The sequence below is a fragment of the Ascaphus truei genome, chromosome 4 (genome assembly GCF_040206685.1).
Source record: "Ascaphus truei isolate aAscTru1 chromosome 4, aAscTru1.hap1, whole genome shotgun sequence".
In the NCBI taxonomy this organism is placed as follows: domain Eukaryota; kingdom Metazoa; phylum Chordata; class Amphibia; order Anura; family Ascaphidae; genus Ascaphus; species Ascaphus truei.
In genome coordinates this window covers 65,327,446-65,349,145 of record NC_134486.1, presented here as the reverse complement: position 1 = coordinate 65,349,145, position 21,700 = coordinate 65,327,446, and the positions used below count along the sequence as shown (strand labels likewise).

General features: G+C 45.9%; 2 protein-coding genes across 7 annotated transcripts in view; one reads left to right on the top strand and one right to left on the bottom strand.

Annotated features, from left to right (window-relative positions):
* CHAC2 (ChaC glutathione specific gamma-glutamylcyclotransferase 2) overlaps positions 1–860 on the bottom strand; it is a 62,326-nt gene extending 61,466 nt beyond the window's left edge. Inside the window, exon 1 of the mRNA XM_075595929.1 lies at positions 585–860. Coding sequence (XP_075452044.1) covers positions 585–719 — 135 coding nt within the window. The 5' untranslated portion in view covers positions 720–860. The remainder of the gene's footprint in view (positions 1–584) is intronic.
* Positions 861–4,758: 3,898 nt separating this feature from the next.
* Positions 4,759–21,700, top strand: part of ASB3 (ankyrin repeat and SOCS box containing 3) — a 97,174-nt gene continuing 80,232 nt past the window's right edge. For 3 of the 6 annotated variants that reach the window (XR_012800910.1, XR_012800911.1, XM_075595925.1), the window contains exons 1-3: positions 7,472–7,574; positions 13,228–13,429; positions 17,644–17,802. Coding sequence is in view for 4 of the 6 variants with exons in the window: in XM_075595925.1 (XP_075452040.1) it covers positions 7,476–7,574; positions 13,228–13,429; positions 17,644–17,802 (460 nt within the window). In the remaining 2 variants the exon portion in view is untranslated. The other 3 variants (XM_075595927.1, XM_075595926.1, XM_075595928.1) reach the window with 3 other exon arrangements.

The following is a 21,700-nucleotide window of genomic DNA, read 5'->3' as shown; positions in this document are numbered from 1 at the left end:
ATAACTGGTATTTGCCCTATTACAACTAAATCACTTACCCCAAAGGATTGGGGATATGTCTTTAAACTGGAGTGTTTATTATCTCCAACGTTATAGTCACCCAACTATTCTCTTATATACTGATTTAATGCGCAACTGGGTGGCAGCAGATCACTAGGAACGCTAGTTTTCCTTCACAATTGTCTGATAATAATACAGAGATTTGACCTGTGGCGTAATTGTGGTGACCTACAGCGCGTTATTATACTCCTATAGACATATGCTGATTATTTTTAGCCAACCACTAATAAAAGCTATTAGTAGTACACATTATTCCATTTACACGTACCATTATACTCTGTGTGACACACTATCACATATACACGTACCATTATACTCGGAGTGACACTCACATATACACGTACCATTATACTCGGTGTGACACTATTACATATACACCCATGTGACACTGACCTTTGGGGTTTTCCTGCGGTTTCAGTATATTTTACTAACATCGGTAAACATGTACAGAACCGTTTTGCCACCTGCAATAACCCGCCATGCGCTAACGTGTGAGCTGGTGAAGGACTGCACACGGGTCTCACCTTGCCCGGTACCCCCCGGTGGTCGGTGCTGCCCTGCCAGAAACGCCTGCTATAACAGGTAATGTAGCCCACAAGCTTCTCCTCGAACGGGAAGTCCACCTTCCAGATTAGGGACCCGTAACCAAAAACCCACATGGTTTGTTAGCGTGTGCGTGTCTCCCGGAGGCCGGCAGCCTCCTCCGCCCAGCTGTGTCGCCAGCCGGCCGCTACTGACTGGAGATGCTGGGTTCACCCGGCTCGCCAGTCATGGGCTCCTCCCCCTCCCATACCACGCGCGCACTACCAGCAGAGCATTCGACCAATAACTAGCAGCTGCAAAGCATCACAGGGCGTGCACCAGACGTCACTAACTGAAGCAGAGGGGCGCGCGCGGGTTGGTTGCTGTGTGGGTCACGCAGACCTCCCATGTGTTTCAAGGATGCTGGCAGACCTGACCAATCGACACCTGAACACAGCATCGGTGTAACATGTGTACAGTTAACAGGATGAAACAACTTCTTCTGCAGCGCTACTAATAAACACAAGGATTGTATCAGGAATGTACTGTACTGTGCAGGGGTTACAATCAGGGGAGTTAACTCCATTCAAGCTGCAGTCTTCACCTGAACACTGATGTAAATATATTAGAGATTTGCCGGGTCCCAAAAATGACCGGCTAACTGGTACCGGGGGAAAAGAAAAAAGTTGTGTGTGGCGAGCATGCGCATTTTAAGTGAAACTCACAGAAATTCTGTTTGTGATGGTGATGTTTTTAATTAAAAATCAAAATACATTTTCAGTGACAAAACGCAAAGTTTGACATAGAACGCGTTTGACATAGCACTCCCCCTGTTGTTGCTATTTGCACTTTTATATTTATACTAAGTGTGAATTCCTTGTGTGTGTGTGTCTGTCTGACTGTCTCAGTGTGTGTGTGTGTGTGTGTGTGTCTGTGTGTGTGTGTCTGTGTGTGTCTGTGTGTGTGTCTGTGTCTGTGTCAGTGTGTTGACTGTTTGTCTGTCTTAGTGTGTGTGTTTGTCTGACTCGGTGCATGTGTCTCAGTATGTGGGCCTGTCTGTCTCAGTGTGTGTGTGTGTGTGTTCTCCATGGTCTCCATCTCCCAAGTGTGGCAGGATGGCTGCGGCACATGCGCGCTGAGCCGGCAGCTGCTGCGCATGCTCGTCGAGCCGGCGACCGCTGTGCATGCGCGCCAAGCTGGCGCAGACGTGGGACAATCTCGGCTTTTGCCGCCTCTTCTGCACACGCGCTGCCTTCAATCTCCGAGCGGCCTGGAACATTGATGTATGTGCATGCGCGCTGGCCCGAGGATCCTTCTGCTCATGCGCCGGGGCCCACGACCGTTTCTGCGTCATGTCATTTCCGTCATGTATTTTTGTTACAATGAATGACATTTTCCTCATTAAAAATCTCTGTAGGTGCCAGCAAAGAAGTTTCACTTAAAAAAATTACCCGGCCGGGTAGGTTGGGACTACCTGCAGCTGGCAGCGACATCCTCTTGGCGGTGAGGAAGACGACGGGGACATCCTGGTGGTGTTGGGAGCACAGGAACATAGGAGCAGTGTGGCACTGGAGGACAGCTGGGGAGGAGAGCGCCCTAGCGGTCTGCCTCCTACAGCGGCAGATACCGAAAGTCTGAAGACTTCCGGGTCAGGCCGCTGTGGCGCGCTCCTCCCCGCCACCAGGATGTCACCGTCATCCTCCATCGCCAGCTGCAGGTAAGTCTCTTCTACTGCTCTGCTTCTACCGTTCTCCAAAAGGAGGAACGAGAGAACAGAGCAGGACGGAATTTCCTGGCACCGGGTTTCAGCGCACTGGTATCTGGTGGTAAGTTCCGGGTAGGGAAATTTTGGCCGGGTATCAGGTAATTACCGGGTACCCGGTACATCACTAAAATATACAATGATCATCCAGAACTTACACTGAAAGCACAGTGTAACGGTTATGCTCACCACAAACCTGGACCGGACCGCAGGGCTGAGGTGGGGATAGATATACACCGACCTTAGACCACGAAGTCAGATCTGGGTTGCAAATTCCATGGTCAGACGTAGCCGGGTCAGGACTGGAGAAGGCCGAGTAATCGTTAGACAAGCCAGGGTCAGGGCAGGCGGCACAGGAGCGGAGGTCGCGGTCACGAGCTGAGGTCATCATCAGGAAATCAAGGTTGCAGTCGCTTCAACGTAGAGAGCAGGAACCGGAACTTCACCGCTTCAGCACAGAGAGCAGGAAACAGGAACTGGGGATCCAATGCTTCAGCATAGAACAGCACCCCCTAGCCGGGTACAGCTGAAAGTGGTGGAGGCCACTGGAAGGTCACTAGGAATAGGAACTGCAGACAGCACAAGAAACACCAAGGGCTTCAGTGTAACCGCTTCAGCGTGGCGGAGTCTGCCAGAAGTACAGAGGATCAGGGCAGGCGGCACAGGAGCGGAGGTCGCGGTCACGAGCTGAGGTCATCATCAGGAAATCAAGGTTGCAGTCGCTTCAACGTAGAGAGCAGGAACCGGAACTTCACCGCTTCAGCACAGAGAGCAGGATACAGGAACTGGGGATCCAATGCTTCAGTACAGAACAGCACCCCCTAGCCGAGTACAGCTGAGAGTGGTGGAGGCCACTGGAAGCAGGAAGATTGCAGAAGGAATAGCACAGAGGATCCAGCGCTTCAGCACAGATCAGCACCCCCTAGCCAGTTACAGCTGAGACTGGTGGAGGCCACTGGAAGGTCATGGGGAACAGGAACTGCAGACAGGACAGAAACACAGAGGGCTTCAGTGTAACCGCTTCGGCGCGGCAGAGTCTGCCAGTGACTAGGAGCTATGGCAAGAAGGCCAAGGCAGGCCAAACAGAAGTGCTGTGGCAAGCACAGTTACTTGACAAAATCTATGTTCAGTAACTTCCTGGGGGGAGGGGCAGGAGTTAAATAGAACAGGCAGCGAATGAGGCAGAGCTGCATAGGAGGCAGCAAGAAGCAGGCTGCAGTCTAATTGCAGGAGCAGGTGATTCTTGATTGCAGGTTCTAGACAGGGGTTTGTCTGGAAACACTATAGCTCTGTAAGGATGAGTTCCAGCCAAAACCCAGGAGCGGATTCCTTACACACAGCCCATATCCTACTGTATGCAACTAACATACTGTATTTAAACACTATTGGTTTCCTAATGGGGAATATTACAATAATTTATTTTCCAGAATATCCTCTATTGCAGGGGTGCGCAAACTAGGGGGCGTGCCCCCTTACAGAGGACCCGCTCTTTTCACCAAAGCATTTTTAACTAAATGCCGGAGAGCGCGTGTGAGGCCTCTGTAGGTTCCCTTGCCGTGTATCAGGCAGCTTTGGCAAATGACGCAGCTGGGTCACATGTCGTGTTGCCAGGGCAACACAACATCACATGCCGTCGTGACGTCAGAAAAGCCAGGGACAAGTTAAGGGGGGGGGGGGGGAGTGCAGGCAGGAGGGCGCAGAGGAAAAAGTTTGCGCACCCCTGCTCTATTGCTACTACTATCCTCACACCAGGAACATAGGAGGGATCAAAGGCAGAACAAGGGTGAGCGGGGTATGCTTCCCCGGGCACAGCAGTGTAGGGGGCATAGGGTAGGAGGAGGAGGGAGCAGGAGAGTCAGTGCTGCGCAATGTCAGCAGAAGAGGAGTGCGGTGAAGGAGGGAGAGTGATGGACCAGGAAGTTAGCCACGACTTCCGGTGCCTGCCCCCAGGACGGACCCCCATGCTTCACAAGGTAGCGACTTGGGGGGAGTGACGAAGACGTGTGAGGAATGAGAGACTAGTGGGGAGAGTGAGAGAGACTGGGGGGGGGAGAGAATTAGGGTTTCCAGGTGTCTGGTTTTGAATCGGACAGATCGGTATTTTGCCAATCTGTCCGGTAAGAAATGAGGGGTAACACTGGACATGTATGTGTCCGGTATTTTCCCTCCCTGGATGTGTGCGGGCAGCGGGAGTGTGAAGGGTGGCCAGTGCAGCGTCCCCACTCTCACCTCCGATTCAGAAGCAGGCTGCAGCGTCTGGTAACCAGGGAAACGGGCGCCACCCCCACCCCCCTCTCCCTGCCAAGGAGAAGACTAACCAATGGGAGGGCTCAACGTCATGCACAGCTCCTCCATTTGCATGCTGGGAAATGTAGTTTCCTCCCAGTTTTGCATGTGGGAGAGGAGAGAAGAGATCCACTCTGTCCCTACCACCACAGGTAAGACACCAGGAGGGGGAGGGGGAGGGGAGGAGGGGGAGGGGAGGAGGGGGTGGTGAGGAATGAGGATGAGTTGGTGGTGAGGAAGGAAGATTGTGGTAGTGAGGAAGGAGGGGGGTATTAGTGAGGGAGGGGTGAGGAAGGGGGGGTGAAGATGAGGAAGGGGGGGTGAAGGTGTGGAAGGGGGGGTGAAGGTGAGGAAGGGGGGGGGTGAAGGTGAGGAAGAGGAGGAAGGAGGGTGAGAGGAGGATGTGGTGAAGGTGAGGAATGGGGAGGAGGGGGAGGTGAAGGTGAGGGAGAGGTGTAAGTGACAAAGGAGGAGGAGGGGGGTGCAGCGGTATCTCCGGCATTGTCCTGCAATTCCCCCTCCAACTGCAGTGACTTCCTAACTCTCCTCCTGCCTTCCTTGACTCTTTTTCCACTGTCTCAGAGGAGGATGTGTCGCTCTTGATCTCCTCTTCTCCCTCTACCACTTGCCCTCTTAACACCATTCCCTCCCATCTCCTAAAACCTCTTGGTCCTACTATAATCCCTACGCTCACACACATTTTTAACTCCTCCCTCTGCTCTGGAACCTTTCCATCCTCCTTCAAACATGCAACAGTCATACCATTACTCAAAAACAGCAAGCTTGACCCTACCTGTCTTTCTAACTATCGACCTGTCTCCCTCCTGCCTTTTGCCTCTAAACTCCTTGAACGTCTTGTATTCTCTCGCTTGCTCCATTTTCTCAACACCTATTCTCTCCTAGACCCTCTACAATCTGGCTTCCGCACTGCTCACTCCACGGAAACAGCCCTCACTAAAATAACTGACGACCTCCATGCTGCCAAAGACAGAGGTCATTACACTCTGCTCATATTACTCGACCTCTCTGCAGCATTTGACACCGTGGACCACCCTCTTCTCCTTCACATTCTCCATACTCTTGGTATTCGGAACAAAGCTCTATCCTGGATCTCATCCTAGATCTCCCATCGTACTTTCAGTGTCTCTTCTGCTAACACCTCCTCCTCCTCTATTGATCTCTCTGTGGGGGTACCCCAGGGCTCTGTCCTGTGACCTCTTCTCTTTTCTCTGTATACACTCTCTCTGGGTGACCTAATAACATCTTTTGGGTTTAATTATCACCTCTATGCTGACGACACACAAATATACTTTTCAACACCCGCCTGCTGTACAAACCAAAGTTTCTGAATGTCTCTCTGCTATATCATCCTGGATGGCCCTCCGCCGCCTTAAACTCAACATGGCTAAAACAGAGCTCCTCATACTTCCTCCCAAACCTGGCCCTAATACCTCCTTCCACATTACTGTTGGAACTACGATCATTCACCCAGTAGCACAAGCACGCTGCCTAGGTGTCACGCTCGACTCCTCTCTCACATTTGCCCCTCACATTCAAAACATTTCTAAAACCTGTCGCTTTTTCCTCCGCAATATAACTAAGATACGCCCTTTCCTCTGTTGCTCGACTGCTAAAACTCTGACTCAGGCCCTCATTCTCTCCCGTCTTGTTTACTGTAACCTCCTGCTGTCCGGCCTTCCTGCCTCTCACCTGTCTCCCCTACAATCTATCCTAAACGCTGCTGCCAGAATCACTCTACTCTTTCCTAGATCTGTCTCAGCATCTCCCCTCATGAAATCCCTCTCCTGGCTTCCGATCAAATCCCGCATCTCACACTCCATTGTTCTCCTCACTTTTAAAGCTTTACACTCTTCTGCCCCTCCTTACATCTCAGCCCATATTTCTCGTTATGCACCATCCAAACTCTTGCGTTCTTCTCAAGGATGTCTTCTTTCTACCCCCTTTGTATCTAAAGCCCTCTCCCGCCTTAAACCTTTTTCACTGACTGCCCCACACCTCTGGAATGCTCTTCCCCTAAGTACCCGACTAGCACCCTCTCTATCCACCTTTAAGACCCACCTTAAGACACACTTGCTTATATGAATAGCACTGAATAATACTGGACACATGTTACATAAAGCTTGGCCCCCTGCAGACGCACTTACCAGAACTCCCTCCTACTGTCTGTACGTTCTCCCTACCTACCAATTAGACTGAAAGCTCCTCGGAGCTGGGACTCCTCTTCCTTAATGTTACTTTTGTCTGAAGCACTTATTCCCATGATCTGTTATTTATATTATCTGTTATTTATTTGATTACCACATGTATTTACTACTGTGAAGCGCTATGTACATTAATGGCGCTATATAAATAAAGACATACAATACAATACAACATGGCTGTGAACAATGATACCGCATTGCCATGACAATGGGACACTACGTGACATCATGATTCTACGCACATAGTGTCCAATTGTCATGGTAACATTTGACACCGTGCAGCCATGTTCACTGCAGTTGGAGGGAGAGTTGCAGGAGGATGCCGGGAGATGCCGCCACACCAAGTAAGAGAATTTCCCCCCCACATTTTTGTCCAGGTTGGCAGTAGAATGCATGTAAGTAATCAAGATGGCCTAAAGGGCTAGATGTAGGATAACTCAGGTAAAACCAACACATAAAAAGAAAAAAAAACTATAATATGCATAACATATTCAAAAAGTATCACACTGGTCTACAGGGTAAGACAAAAGTCCTATGATATATAAAAAACCAAGAGGCATACAATTAAATTGATGCTGTATTGAGGGATCGATTGGTCAGGTCTTCCGGTATTCTTGAAACACATGGGAGGTGTGGTCTTTGTGAGCTCTCTGCGTTCCACAGAGCGTTCCATACACAGGAAGTGCAGGAGGACTGATGAAAGGCTGATTGCAGAACTGAAGGTACAGTACTTACAGGGACTAGATAAACCTCCTGGGATGTGGAGCCTGGTGAAGCGGGGGGTCCTTGAAATGTTGTCAATTTTACTGTGGTAACAGTTTGTGTCTCTGCGGACTAATCCCTCTTGATTTTTTGTATTTTTCTGTACATTAAAGAAGAAATTTAGTTGATACCGAATGGAAACGTGAGTGTATTTTTCTATAAGTGAGTGCTGATCCAACCAGGTATTGTTATTACATTCGCCCAGCCGTATAGACGCAGGATCATAGCACCTGTTGATGTCGCTATACTACAAACTGATCCAAGAGAAAACAAATCACTACTTATCTTTGTGGAGTGCGAGCAGCCAAACCAGGAAAACCTCACTAGTTCCAACATAGTATAAATAGAACAAAGAACCACTGCACTCTCCAAATGTAGAAGAAAAATACATTTAATCCATGGATAGCTTTATTTTAACTTTTTGGGTGGATTAAATTTGATTTTCTTCTACGTTTGGAGAGTGCAGTGGTTCTATGTTCTATTTATACACAAACTTGTGACTGAAAGTTCAACCCCCTTTCCTTTTTTTTTCATTAGGTCCTCTAAAACTGTTTGGTATGGTTGCTATTCTAAGGCTGCGGTCCCAGTCAGCCCTGTAGCACGCACGCCTGGCTGGGGAGGGGGGGGGTGTCGCGTGCACAACGCTGCACTGCGGTCCTGGGAGAGAGAGTTTGCGATGGGAGGGGCATGGCGGGGGGTTTGCAGGGGCATGGCCATGACCTCACGCGGCTGGTTCGCCCTCATTGGCTGAACCGCTGGCAGGGGCTGGGCCACGCCTCTGTTGCAAACTCAATTTCAGCATCTTTGAAAAATCTTGTTGTATTGCGCGGCTGCACCTTCCACGCGAAGGTGCGTACTTGGCCCAGCCCCATTGAGGGGCGGTGCTTGTACGCACAGCACACGCCGAGGGTTGCGCTGTAGAAAGCACTGGGACCGCAGCCTTAGGCCGAGATTATGCTGCCGGCATCGCTACGTGCATGCGCACGTCAGGCACAATGCAATACTTGGCTATAGTAGTTAGCCAAGTGCCTGCCGGCGATGTAGCACGTTGACGCGGAAGCGTTTTCAGAAGACAATACATTTTGTCTTCAGGCGACTGCCCCGTGACGTCAGCATCACGTGAGCTGGTCCAGCCAATGAAGACTAACCAGCTTCGTGACGCGTCTGCTATGCCACTGCCACGCCCCCAAACGCCTGCAACACTATGAGCACAGATCTCCTGTGCTACAGCAGTGCGGCACGGATAGAGCTGGCACTCTCGCAAGCGGAGTGTAGGAGCTCAGCCTTATGCTGACCCGCCGCATCAGTTGTAAAAAAAAAAAAAGAAATAAGGTTTAAGTAAAATAAAGAGTCCAAATTAAGATGATATGTATTTGCACTCCTTGCATGAGCAAAGAACCATTCTGATGCTATAAAACAAGGGAATAGGGCAGAAGTTGACTAATGCAATAGAACTGCATGGTGGAAATAGCCCTATGTCTTCAGGCTTTTGATGAGTTTGAACCATTTATGGTATTGTGTGGATATTTTTGGTTAGTGTTGATATAAGTACAAACCCTCCATCATTATAACTTGTAAACAAGATGGCCACTGTGGTCGGCCGTTCTCCAGCTATGTAGAAGACTATGATGTAATTGGGAGATTGTCGCAGCTTAGCTGTTGAATTACCATATTCTTTCAGGTACTAGCAGAAACCAAACAAATGAAATTTATATTTGGACCTGGGAGTAAAGTGGTTAATCTCTGGGGGACCTTCTGTTTTTTTTTTTTTTAAAGGGACTCCTGCTTTAACCCATTGTTTGTGGCTAATTTTCTGGATCATGTGATAGCTGGTGTAGGGATAACATGACTGCAAGCCAAGTCCTAATGTCACAAACTAACGAGAGGGTCCTACCTTTTTTAGTTCTTATCGTAGCTCATTGAAAGCTAAGGTGTCAATGACCACTAGAAGTGAGCAGTACTGCCTACTCACAATTTTATTTAAATACTACCTTAAGCAGGTGGTCCCTCGCAGCTAATCCATAATCCCATGACCTCCGGGATCCTATTAGTCAAAAAGCACAGTTCACAGTTAAAGAATACTTTCCCACAGTCAAATGGCAGAGGAGTCTGGGCTCGCTCCCACAGCCGTTAAGAGTGGATGACATTGCAACTTTCTGGTTGTGACCCTGTGCCCCAAAAATGTACAAATCTCTCTGGAACTTGTGGTGGGGTGTCCCTGACATTGGATGAAAAACATTTTTGCAAGATAGCTATTAGGAATTGGCATATTCTGCTTCGCTACAGAAATATGACGTATACAGACAGAATATAAGCTTTACTGGCCGCATGACGAGCAGACCAGAGACAGAGAGAAACACCGAGACTGATTTTGGTATACTACTTTGGTGGTATGTATGAGCAAGCATATTTGTAATTGTACTCTGCTTTATGTTTACGTTATTGTTATACAGTATACAATAAATCATAGATTTTGCTTTATACTATTCTCTAGTTCCCTTTTTCGTAATTTGTACTTACAATATCCTTTTGATAAGGATGTAAGGCCATTTCTCCAGATGCAACATCGTGATAAGATGCCTTTAACTCGGTGTGAGAGCATAATCTTGTCATGAGACATTCTGAGGGAAAAGGTGTGACCCCCATTACAGTACTTCACATCATGGTTTGTGTCTTATGCTGTGCATATAGTGCTGTAGATGGCGAAACGACAGGTGACGTCACCCGTTGCCGTCGCCACAGGCGAAAGTTATATATCGCCGGGCGTCGTCGTTGCTGGTTTCCGGGCATTTGATTGGTTCATGGGCCGTGACATGACTCGACAGCCCTTGAAAAATCACATTTTGCCGGCTACCAGTTCTCGCTCCGTCGCATTGTCGCCGTCGCGCTTACTATAAGCGCACGCGGCGGCAGTGCATTTGTTTTTGGGCGACGTCGCGTCGCCAGCACTATAAACGCGGCCTTAGAGTGGCATAGATTTATTTATGAAATGGTTTACCAGGAAGTAATACATTGTGTTATCTCTCATTCTCAAGTATATCCTGGGCACAGAGTTTTGATGACAAATACATGGTTACATTAAATGAACAGGGATTATATATCATTGCATGAACAGTTACAGACCAGATTACAATGTGAGACCACTTTAGTTTTGATGGAATTTAGACTGGTGGTGGATGTGAGAATCTCCGGTAGGTTGTTCCAGTTGTGAGGTGCACGGTAAGAGAAGGAGGAGCGGCCGGATACTTTGCTGAACCTTGTAGACATATATGTGTAGACCTATACACTTTACACTGATGTATATTATGTCAATTACTATAGCTACTGCAACATAAAATAAGTGAACATTATTGGTAATTGTAAGTAGTGTACATTCATTGTGAGATCACTTGTATTATTATTCTTAACTTATGAAAATGTGATTACTTAAGTGGGAATTCCAAATAGTATTTTGATTAATGTAGCTCTCTTGTGCTTTGTAATTATTATAGAAATCACATTTCAAATTTAGGCCAACCTGGGACACATTGCTTTACATTATCAGCATACAGACAATACCGGGAACTACATATACAATCAAGAATAAGAGCATATAAATGTTATATATAATGTTGAAATAGCAAAAAGGAAATCCCTGCCCCAATTTATTGGTATGATGGGAGACACACAAACAGTAGGAATACATTTTAAAACGGCAATCCTTCCCCAGCCCCCACCTATGAGTTTAATTAATATACCAAAACATAAAAAAATGTAGTTAACAAAATCATGATTGATTTGTTTATCTTCCATTCTCTCTTTTAAAAAAATAATAATTTATACACTGCTCTGGTGAGAGCTCCATTTTTTTAACCTCCCAGACACTTAAAATGTCAAATATTTATCTTCTGAATAAAGCACCAAATGTAAAAATAAAAACAGCGTTGTAAAGGGCAAGAAGAGATATCTGTGCTTTAGTACTATGGGTATCCGGGTGCATGACAAATAGAATGATCACAGGCTCTGTCTTGCACATTTTTACCTTAAAGCGATTGAGGGACATACAGTACAAGAGGAAATAAGTGATTGGCACTTTGAGCTCCAGGAGATACAGTAGGTTTGGAGCACTGGTAAATGCGTGTATCTTCTTATCATGGGATACTTGAAACCTACAAGGACACCTAGTGTAAGTGATTAGAGCGAAAAAGAGATCCTACAACAGAACCCTGATCCACACCTACAGCGTACTGGCTGAATTTTTTTTTTTTTTTTAAGGAAATTTTCCTATAGTGTGTCTAAAAGCAGAGGAAAAGTTAGAATAGAAAAAGAAATTGAGAATCTGAGAGGGAGTAGGGATGGACGATGGTGAGTGCAAGGTATTGAAGGTAGTGGAAAGATATAGTATAAAGTGGGCATGTGGAAGAGGCAGACTAATGATGTACTGGGTCTTAAAAAATACCAGGTACCCGGGGAAAAAAGAAATCCTAGATTTGGGGGGTAGCTCAAAAGGAGGTTGGGCAGAGGGAGAGGAGGACGACGTCAGCCTGCAGAGGACAGCAGATGGCGGAGGGAGAGGAGGACAGCAGTCGGTGGCAGCGGGAGAAGAGGACCATGTGAGCGGCACAGGAGGATGGACAGGGAGGAGCGCGCCCAAGCGTTCTTACACGCAAGTCTTCTCTGACTTCCGGTTTCTGCTGCTGCTACAGCATGCTCCTCCCTGGGCCTTTGTGCGGCGCCGCTCCTGCTCCACTCACGTTGTCCCTTTCTTCCGCCACCACCGGCTGCCATACTTCTCTCCCGCCGCCAGGTGCTGTCATCTGCATGCTGCCATCCTCCTCTCCCTCCACTACCTGCTGTCCTCCTCTGCCGGCTGACGTCGTCCTCCATTCCCTCCGCCGCCGGCTGCTTTCCTCTTCTGCTGCCCTGCTCCTGCCATTCTCTGTCCTGTTCTCCTGCGGCCCCGGAGGAAGGGGGTGATTGAGGAGGGGGAGTGCGGGAGCAGAGCAGGATGGAAGTACCAGGTTCCAGCACCCTGGGCCAGGTCTGAGGAATTTTCGGGTAGATGAAATATGTCCCGGGTATGCCAGGTACAGGGTAATTTCTAGGTACCCGGTACATCACTAGCAGACACTGAGATCTTATTCTGTATTGTCCAAAGTAGCTGTTCATGCTGTTTTCGGACAAATATCCCCATTGAAGTCAATAGGATTTTTGGCCCACGACCATTTCTGACTGGGTCCTAAAACATTACTCCATAAGGGCCTTTATTCTATATCTGCCGAAGCGACTGTTCTTGGCCAACAATCTCCATTGATGTTTGTGGGGCTTTACGATGGAAAACAGCCCGAATGGCTGCTTTGGCAGATACAGAATTGCCACGTAAGCGTCACTTCCTCCACTATGTGGTGAGAGTTCATACCTTGGTGAGCTGTGTCTTCTTACATGTGCCACTTAGAAACGTCCTTCAGCTTGCAAGCACGTAACCATTTACAGCAGGTAAAAAGCATTTGGCTTACAGCATCCTTCCATTCCCCCCCCCATATAAATCCTTATTAAGAATTAAGAGTCCACAAAAGTTTGCTGCTGCTTCTTTTCTGGTCTTTATTTATTATTGAACTAATGCTTTGTGCGCAGGTGGAAATGGATTTTTCGGAGGCGTATACTGATAGATGCTCCTCTGTTGGACATGCTGCTAGAAAAGGCGATATAAAATCGTTGCGGAAACTAATTAAAAAAGGATGTAGTGTGGATGTCCCGGATAACAGAGGCTGGATGCCAATTCATGAAGCAGCATTTTCGAAATCCAGTGAATGTTTGCGGCTGTTAATTCATACAGGTAAAGGAAATATCACAGAACTGGTGACAATTGATTTAAGCTAAGCACTTGTCATTTTCAATGTTTTGTTATTGTGAGTTACTTTCTTAGATTCTGTGTGCTTCTGGCAATGTAAAATGTCTCCATGTCATCTATTCATTCTTCACTCTTCAAGCACTAATGCAGCAAATATCCCTGTGCTTGCACCAAAGCCTTAGCTGATGGCAGTTCACCTACTAAGGTGCCAGGAATAATTTAAAGCACCTAATTGTCAGTCTAGGGTATTTCACTGGTGGGACATTTAGCCACAGCAGTTATTGTGTCGTCTAACTCCTTACCCTAAAAACCTTAACCCCTTACCCTAAAAACTTTAACCCCTTACATTAAAAACTTTAACCCCTTACCCTAAAAACTTTAACCCCTTACCCTAAAAACTTTAACCCCTTACCCTAAAAACTTTAACCCCTTACCCTAAAAACTTTAACCCCTTACCCTAAAAATCTTAACCCCTTGCCGCCTTACCCTAAACCTTAACTCCTTATCACTAATCCTAACGCTAATCACCTACCTCGGGGCTAATCATCAAGGCGGTGGCGGCCAACTGTCCGCGGCAGGGTCCAAACGGTCGCAAGTAAAAGTCTCATTCCGGCTTATTGTTACGCCTATGACACACTCCATTTTCTCTTCCTATTGACTTCCCATTCCTTCTCTTCTCCCCCTCCCCCCCTTTACTTATCTGATTATTCCTTTCTTTATAACTATGCCGGGGCTCTTCAACTAGTTCTTCTTCAAAGGGACCGGATCGGAAAACCTTTTAGGAGTAGACAGGCTTATTGTAAAGTGATGTTTAAATACATTTTAAAGACTTGAAAAATATTATATTTCAACATTATGCAAGAGTTTATAGCATGTGTTCAATATAGATTTACATTAGCCTAACTTACACATTAATTTCAGTGGGAAAAACTGCACGTAGCTGCTTAGGCAACTAGTGTGACATTGGTAGGACTGAGTGGAAGAAAGACCAAAGCAATAACATGGCCCAATTACCATGCCTTTAGTAAGTCAAAGGGGCCTGCTTTAAAAGAGCTTGCGCTTTTTAAAGGAAGGAGACGTACAAGGCCTCCTTTATAGGTCTGCTTCCCATAAAGCTAGCCGCTCGGATCCCTTTTTACTTGGTATCAAATCATGTGTTATGGATCAGGCTGATGGTTTCAGGAGGATGTTGGATAAGAATCCGTAAGGATACCTCTAACTGTGAAGGTTGGGGGAGAACCTGTTACTGTCATACCGACTACTTTTTGCTAAGTGAGCTTTTCATTTAAATGATTGTGTTGGCATTTTGCAGTGTAGCATTGGGGATATCTTTACATTGCTACTTATTTTAAGCAGTTCCCAGTGCAGTTCTATATACAGTAGTCGATTTAAGTTTTTTTTTCGAATATATACTTTTACTGTATTGTATGTGCGGTCTACATCAGATCAATGGGCTGTGTACTAAAGCAGCAGAATTTTACTACACAGGACATTGTAGCATGAGATACAGATGCAGCGGCCGTTATTTTAAGGCATCACAGCGCCGTTTTCGTGTGCGCTGCTGTACTCCACGCGGCCAATCGCCTCAGGCACTGGCGCTTATCGCTGTTTCTTTGTTTGAATTTCATGGATTGTGTGCAATTAAATGCAATGAAATGAATGAATTGTAATGTGTACAGTACTGTGCTACTGTGTCAATTTCAGGTGTTTAAAAGCCAGAACACTAAAATGCCAATTTTTGCACTCGCCTGCACTCGCGTCTTAAGGTACGGTTGGAAGAAATCCCGCGCCATGACATGGGTATTCCGAGGTATAAACCAAATGATTTGTTAAAATAATGGCCGCTGCATCTGCATATTGTATATGGACAGTTCAATTTAGACAAGTACTGTATGATCCTATCTAGGTATTTGTCTTGTGTATTTGTGTTGAATTAGGTTCATCACGTGGCCGTGTAAATTACAAGAAATGTGAATATCTGTTATCTGTTATATCTGTCTTGTCTTCTCTACTTCAAGTTACTATTTCATTTATTTCCCCAATGTTTTATTAGTGGTTTCTTTGTATATATGTCTTATTACACCACAATCGCATACATCAGGGGTTCTAAACTCCAGTCCTCAAGCCTCCTCAAGCCCCCTCCAACCCCAACAGGTCAAGTTTTCAGGATATCCCTGCTTCAGCATACAGCAGGTGGCGCAATCAGTTCCTGATTCAGCACAGGTGGCTCGATCAGAGGCTAAGGCTTGTATTATAGCAAGTACTTGCGTGCGTGCAGGGCCTATAGGCCAAACGATGACGTGTGGCTAGGAGGCGTGGCCATGATGTCACAAGGGTAGCCCTCTCTGTGATTGGCTCAAAGTGTCATGTGCCACGGCAGCCGCTCGAAAATATAAATATATTTGTATTTCCACCAAGCTGCCACGCCAATGCTGTCTGCCGTGCGCGCACGTCGACAGTGGATACACTGTCATAGGAAGACAGGTATTTTTCATTGCCGCTTAGTATAATACAAGCCTTAGGCCGAGTCCATAGAAGGACAGGCCGTGCTGAGGCGTGCGGACGCTCAGCGCTGAGCCCCTGCATCCTCAATGAGGATGCCTTGAGAGGGGGCTCGCGCGAGCGTCCGCAGGCGTGCTCAGGCTTTGGAGTTTTCAGCCGAGCGCCAAGCTGTTTTTCAGCGCGCTGTCGGCTGAAAACCTCCAATGAGAGCGGGGCTGCGTCAACGTCACGGCGCCGTGACGTGGGCGCCGTGACGTCAACGTCAGTGCGTCACGGGCGATTGGCCCAGCGACGTCACTGCCCCGCCTCCCTCAGTCTTCCCCCACCTCCGATCGCGGACGCTGGCTCGCCTGTATGTGCATGGAATCGCACAGCTTCTGCAGGCGAGCCTCAGCGTCAGCGCGGGGCAGCACGGCTCCCCCCCTCTATGGCCCGGGCCTTAGTCTTCGACTGAGCCTCCCATTGAGCCACCTGTGCTGAAGCTGAGATATCATGAAAACTTGACCTGTTGGGGGAAGGGGGACTTGAGGACTGGAGTTGAGCACCCCTGGTGTACATCATGGAGATAATACCCCAGTAGCTTTTTAATTTGGAGAAATATTGATTGTTTTTTTTTTTTTTTTTTTAAATCCCTGTGCCGTTGCCATCACTGTGACTTTTCCCTTCACTCTTTATAATTAATAGCAACTAGAAAACTCGAGCTGATTCTATCCCTAGTTACGCGGGAGCATCGTACTAACCTCTAATAAAGCTGTGGCGGTGTTATCTATCCCTCGGAAATCGGCGTGCTTCTCTCAGCTTTTGGGTGTAATGTTTAAATCGGTTTTAAACATAGTGTCTTAAATTCCAATTTACACATGTCAGAGTGCTTTCCCAAACTAGTGTATCATCTTAAGTGGAACTAATAAGAGAGACAGGAGATCAGGCCTGAGACCTTCATCATAAGGATATGGCCTAAACTGCTACTTACTTATTGCTATTTACATAGAAATACAGTGCGACGCTACAATTGGTTTTCAATATACCTTACTCCTCTATCTTTAATGTTCAGCAAACCTTTTAAAAGAGCAATCCAGGCCATTGTGGGTTTTTTCTTTAACATAGGGTTGAAGCAGGGGTTCTCCGGAGCCAAACCCCATTAATTTCAGCTCCGGGGACTCCCTTAATTCCGTAGATACTTCCCTCAAAATCTTTAAAAATCCGTCAAAAAAAGTTGTCACACGGGCCAATAGGAAGCCAAACCTGATGATGTCACGGCTTGCTATTGTCCCACAGGACGCGGGAGCTTTGAACAGCGGCCATTATGTGATCCCTGGTATCCGACCAGAGCGGCTACCGGCACCTTCTACGGTATCTCTGGAAGATGGGGTTCCCGGAGCTGAAATGAACGGGGTTAAGTTCCAGAGACCCCCTGCTTCAATTCCGTGTGCAAAATAAATAAATACAAACCGCCTGCTTGAATTGCCTCTTTAACTGTGCTTACCAAATATGGGTCAAGTCTGTTTTTTTTCCCCATTTTGATAAGAGGAGATTGTAAGTACAGTAGATATAATACTATGCTGGAAAATTGCATTTGTAAGACTTCTTTCCATCATTGTTGTTTCATTCCTTTTTTCCTTTGCCGCTATATATCACTTTCAAGTGCTGCTCGTATATACACTTTGCTAAGAATATATCATTTATCAATTTTCCAATAGCTCCTTCCAGGGTATATATAAAATCGAAGACTTTCGAAAGTGAAACTGCCCTTCATCTCGCCGCTAAAGCTGGGAGTACAAGTTGCGCGAAGCTGCTCCTGCAGGCTGGAGCTGATCCAAATGACGTCACTAACGAGGAAATCACTCCACTGTTTTTAGGTAAGGGATTCACCCTATGAATGACGAGGTAAGGCTGGTTAAAGCTGCAGACCAAGCAATATTCTATATATGTTGTTTTTTTTTAATATAAATAAATCAGTTCTGTACTATGAGAAAATACTTACAGTAGCATTTTTTTTTAAATAAAAAAAAAAGAACTCGGAATTACATTTTTAATGTATTATAATGAAACAAGCATTTTTTTGTTTCTATAGCAACCATTTACAAAGCCACATCCCCTTCTGATACAGGCTCTGGCACACCCCTTTTTGAGCCCTGCCCTCTCTCTAGCAGTGCACCAATTGTATCTAGTGATTGCCTGGTCACATGATCTTCCCCACAGAACGTTGCATCTTTGGTCCTCTTCGACTGCACTGACAGCCATTTAATTAACCCCTGAGCCGAATGTTCGGCGATCTATCGGCAACTTAGCTAATTACTTATCATTGTGTGGATTGTATTGATGCACATATTAAAGGGGGGAAAAAACCTGGGGCTGCTGCTTTAAGTACTAAAAGCCAGAGTTTTCGCTCTGATCTGCATAATGTATGTACTGTACGTACTAGCACTACTCCAATGCAATGCATGCTATAGAATAACCTACTGAAACATGTCTGGTAACCCTCACTTTTAGTAGCAATTTTAATAAAATAAGTTTGAAGCAGGGGTCTCCGGAGCTGAATTGTGTTCATTTCAGCTCTGGGTAACCCTTGCTTCCTAAGATACTTACCTCCGTTGGGCGTGCTGGTGTATCTCTGCTGTTTAAATGTCTCCAATAGGAAGATACAAGGGATGACATCACGGCTTCCTATTGGCCCGCGGGACATTTAAGCTGCCATAATGTTAGCCTCAACTTGCCCACCTGGTGGACCCCGGAGCTGAAATCAACACGGTTTCACTCTAGAGACCCCCTGCTTCCATCCTATTAAAATACAAACAAAAAAATAAACAAACAAGAAGTGTACCCAGGAGTGCTGCTTTAACCTACATTGGCTGAATCGGTAGCCCAAATGTCCTTTGTATACCCCACAGGGGACCCCGTGGAGTAAAATGTTGCTCTGCTTTGATCGTCTCTGAGACCTGTTTGTACATTTGTTGCTTGTTTTTTCTGAAAGTCCGGGTGGAATTTTTTTGGCGTGCAAATATTAATTTCCAGTCCTCCAGTATAGTAGCAGGAAGAGTTCTCCCAAGGGGGGACGGTATGGGCGGTGCACTGCGTGCCAGACGAAGGAAATGCTGCGTTCCAAGAGGCTGACGGATGGTGGATCGCTAAAAAAAAGGTTACTTTATTAGGCAAAAATAACTGATAGTAAACCGCTCACCACATAGTAGTATGATAGCCGGTGCAAAGGGATAGTACTGGCATAGCAAGTGAATAAGAAGACATAGAAAGTCTCCCACAGATCCCTTTAACCACTGCACAAACAGGCTGATGATAAGTGTTGACAGGGGTATAGTGCTCCCTGACATATCGAAGGGCTGTAGGAGATACCACTTGTAATCGTAACCAATTCTAGGAGTGAACAATTACCACTAAAAGGCCTAAACTAGGCAAAACAAAAAAGTTTTATTTATAAATGTACCATAGCGACGCATTATCAGTAAGCATAAAAACATCTAAAACACAAGGTATGGGTGATAACAGGAGGCTAATTGGTATATACTTGAATGTTTAGTTCATTAATTGAACCCTCCTGATGGTGCTGCTCAAGATCGGAGAGAGGGGAAGGGAATGGGGTAGTGGTGTGGTTCCTGTTTTCAGTTATACCTATCCATCTGTACATTTGTCTAATAAGTCTCTACACATGTATTTTTAGACCCAAGTTGCTGTGAATTTCAAAACATATATTCCCTCTTTATGTACACAGCAATGAATTTAACTGGAGCACAACAAGGGTTCAGTCATTCAGATTCTCTCTACCCCTTGAGTATATATACATATCCCCTAGGCTGTTAATCACCGATACAGCGTGTGATTGGGGAGATCCTTAGTACCGCCCCGTTCCAAGTGGTATCTCCTACAGCCCTTCGATATTTGTCAGGGAGCACTAAACCCCTGTTAACACTTATCATCAGCCTGTTTGTGCAGTGGTAAAAGGGATCTGTGGGAGACTTTCTATGTCTTCTTATTCACTTACTTTATTAGGCAAACTGCAACATACAAGAAAGCAGGGAACTTGAGAAGATACCTGTATGTTGCAGTTTCCTCTTGGAACGCACCATTTCCTTAGTTTGGCACACAGTGCACCACCCATACTGTCCCCCTTGGAAGAACTCTTCCTGCTACTATTTTCGGGCTGAGAGCATGCTTAATCCAGGAGTCCGGACATACAAGGCTGTGAGTACCCTGTATTAACTCGTTATAAAACGATTTATGGACTTTGCAATTCATGTGTTATTGGTCTAGCTCCAAGGATTAGTTTATTTGTGAATTTGGGGGTCTGGATCCCCACCTATGAGGGTCTTTTCAGATATCCCCAATGTACTGTACTAACTTTATAACATACCCCTAAATGGGAGCCTCAATGACCTTTTACATATTGGACACTCACATTTATTCACCTGGATATACAAACAAGTGAAAATAAAGGTGAACAATAGCGCTCATGCAAACAATGAATTACAATGAATTACAAAAAACCTGTGATGTAGAGTCCAAGGTAGTCCTGGAGCTGCCCAAAGAAGTGAATCTGGAATCTCCTACCCAGATTTGGTAATGTAGGGGAAAGACACCTCCTGTGGCGCTGAGGAGTGGTTTAATTGTGATTGTAGACAAAGTTCTTTTCTTGATGGATTCCTCAAGAGAAAAAGAGAAAACAAGCATACACACTGCAATAGTGCATTACCCAGGGACAACTAGGATGTACAGGCATACCCCGGTTTAAGTACACTCACTTTAAGTACAATCACGAGTAAGTACATCTCGCTCAATAGGCAAACGGCAGCTCACGCATGCGCCAGTCAGCACATCCTGAACAGCAATACCGGCTCCCTACCTGTACCGAAGGTGTACACAAGCGGGGAGACTATAGAGCCTGTTACAAATGCGTTATTTCCATCAGTTATGAACGTATATGACGTTTGCAGTACAGTACATGCATCAATAAGTGGGAAAAAGGTAGTGCTTCACTTTAAGTACATTTTCGCTTTACATACATGCTCCGGTCCCATTGCGTACGTTAATGTGGGGTATGCCTGTATAAAGAGAGCAATTTTAATACAATATTAAAATACAGTATAACATATAAAATAAAAAACAATTGATTACACTAAAAAAAAATTTTACTAAAAAAAATTATACTAAAAAGAACTATCTGTGCCTTGGCATAGGAACCAGATGTCTTGAAACTTGCTCCGTTTGGTGTAAAATTGGAAACCTACTCACCAAAAGTGACTAGGACATAAGCGTTATTGAAATGGTCTTATCAGCATATGGGACCGCTTGCTGCGAGGTGAAATTGCGTCAATCCACGAAAGAGGATCTCCTTTTCTGCTCGGGTGTCTGCTTGCTGCACACTGCTTGCTGCTTTCTCCCAGAGTTCAGCCGATCAACTCCTCCTGTGACGTCACCGCTTGTTCTCCACAGCTACGGTGTCTCAGTAATGCCAAAAGACCTCCTACATGTTTCGAAACTCCTAATAGTGGGTTTCTTCCTCAGGGATTCCTCAGTGTGCAAAAAAAATGTAAAAATAAAATTTTAAATTTTTTTTTTTTTTAATTCGGGTTCCATGCTCAAACCGCGTTATAACGGGTCGCGCTAGAACGGGGTTAAGCTGTACTATCTATTCCGTTATATATATTTTTTTTTTTTTGCGCAATTAGGTTTTGGTGCCTACATTTGCAAAACAAAGTGCAAAAAAAAAAAATCCATATTTTTTTGTTATATAAATGACCTTTT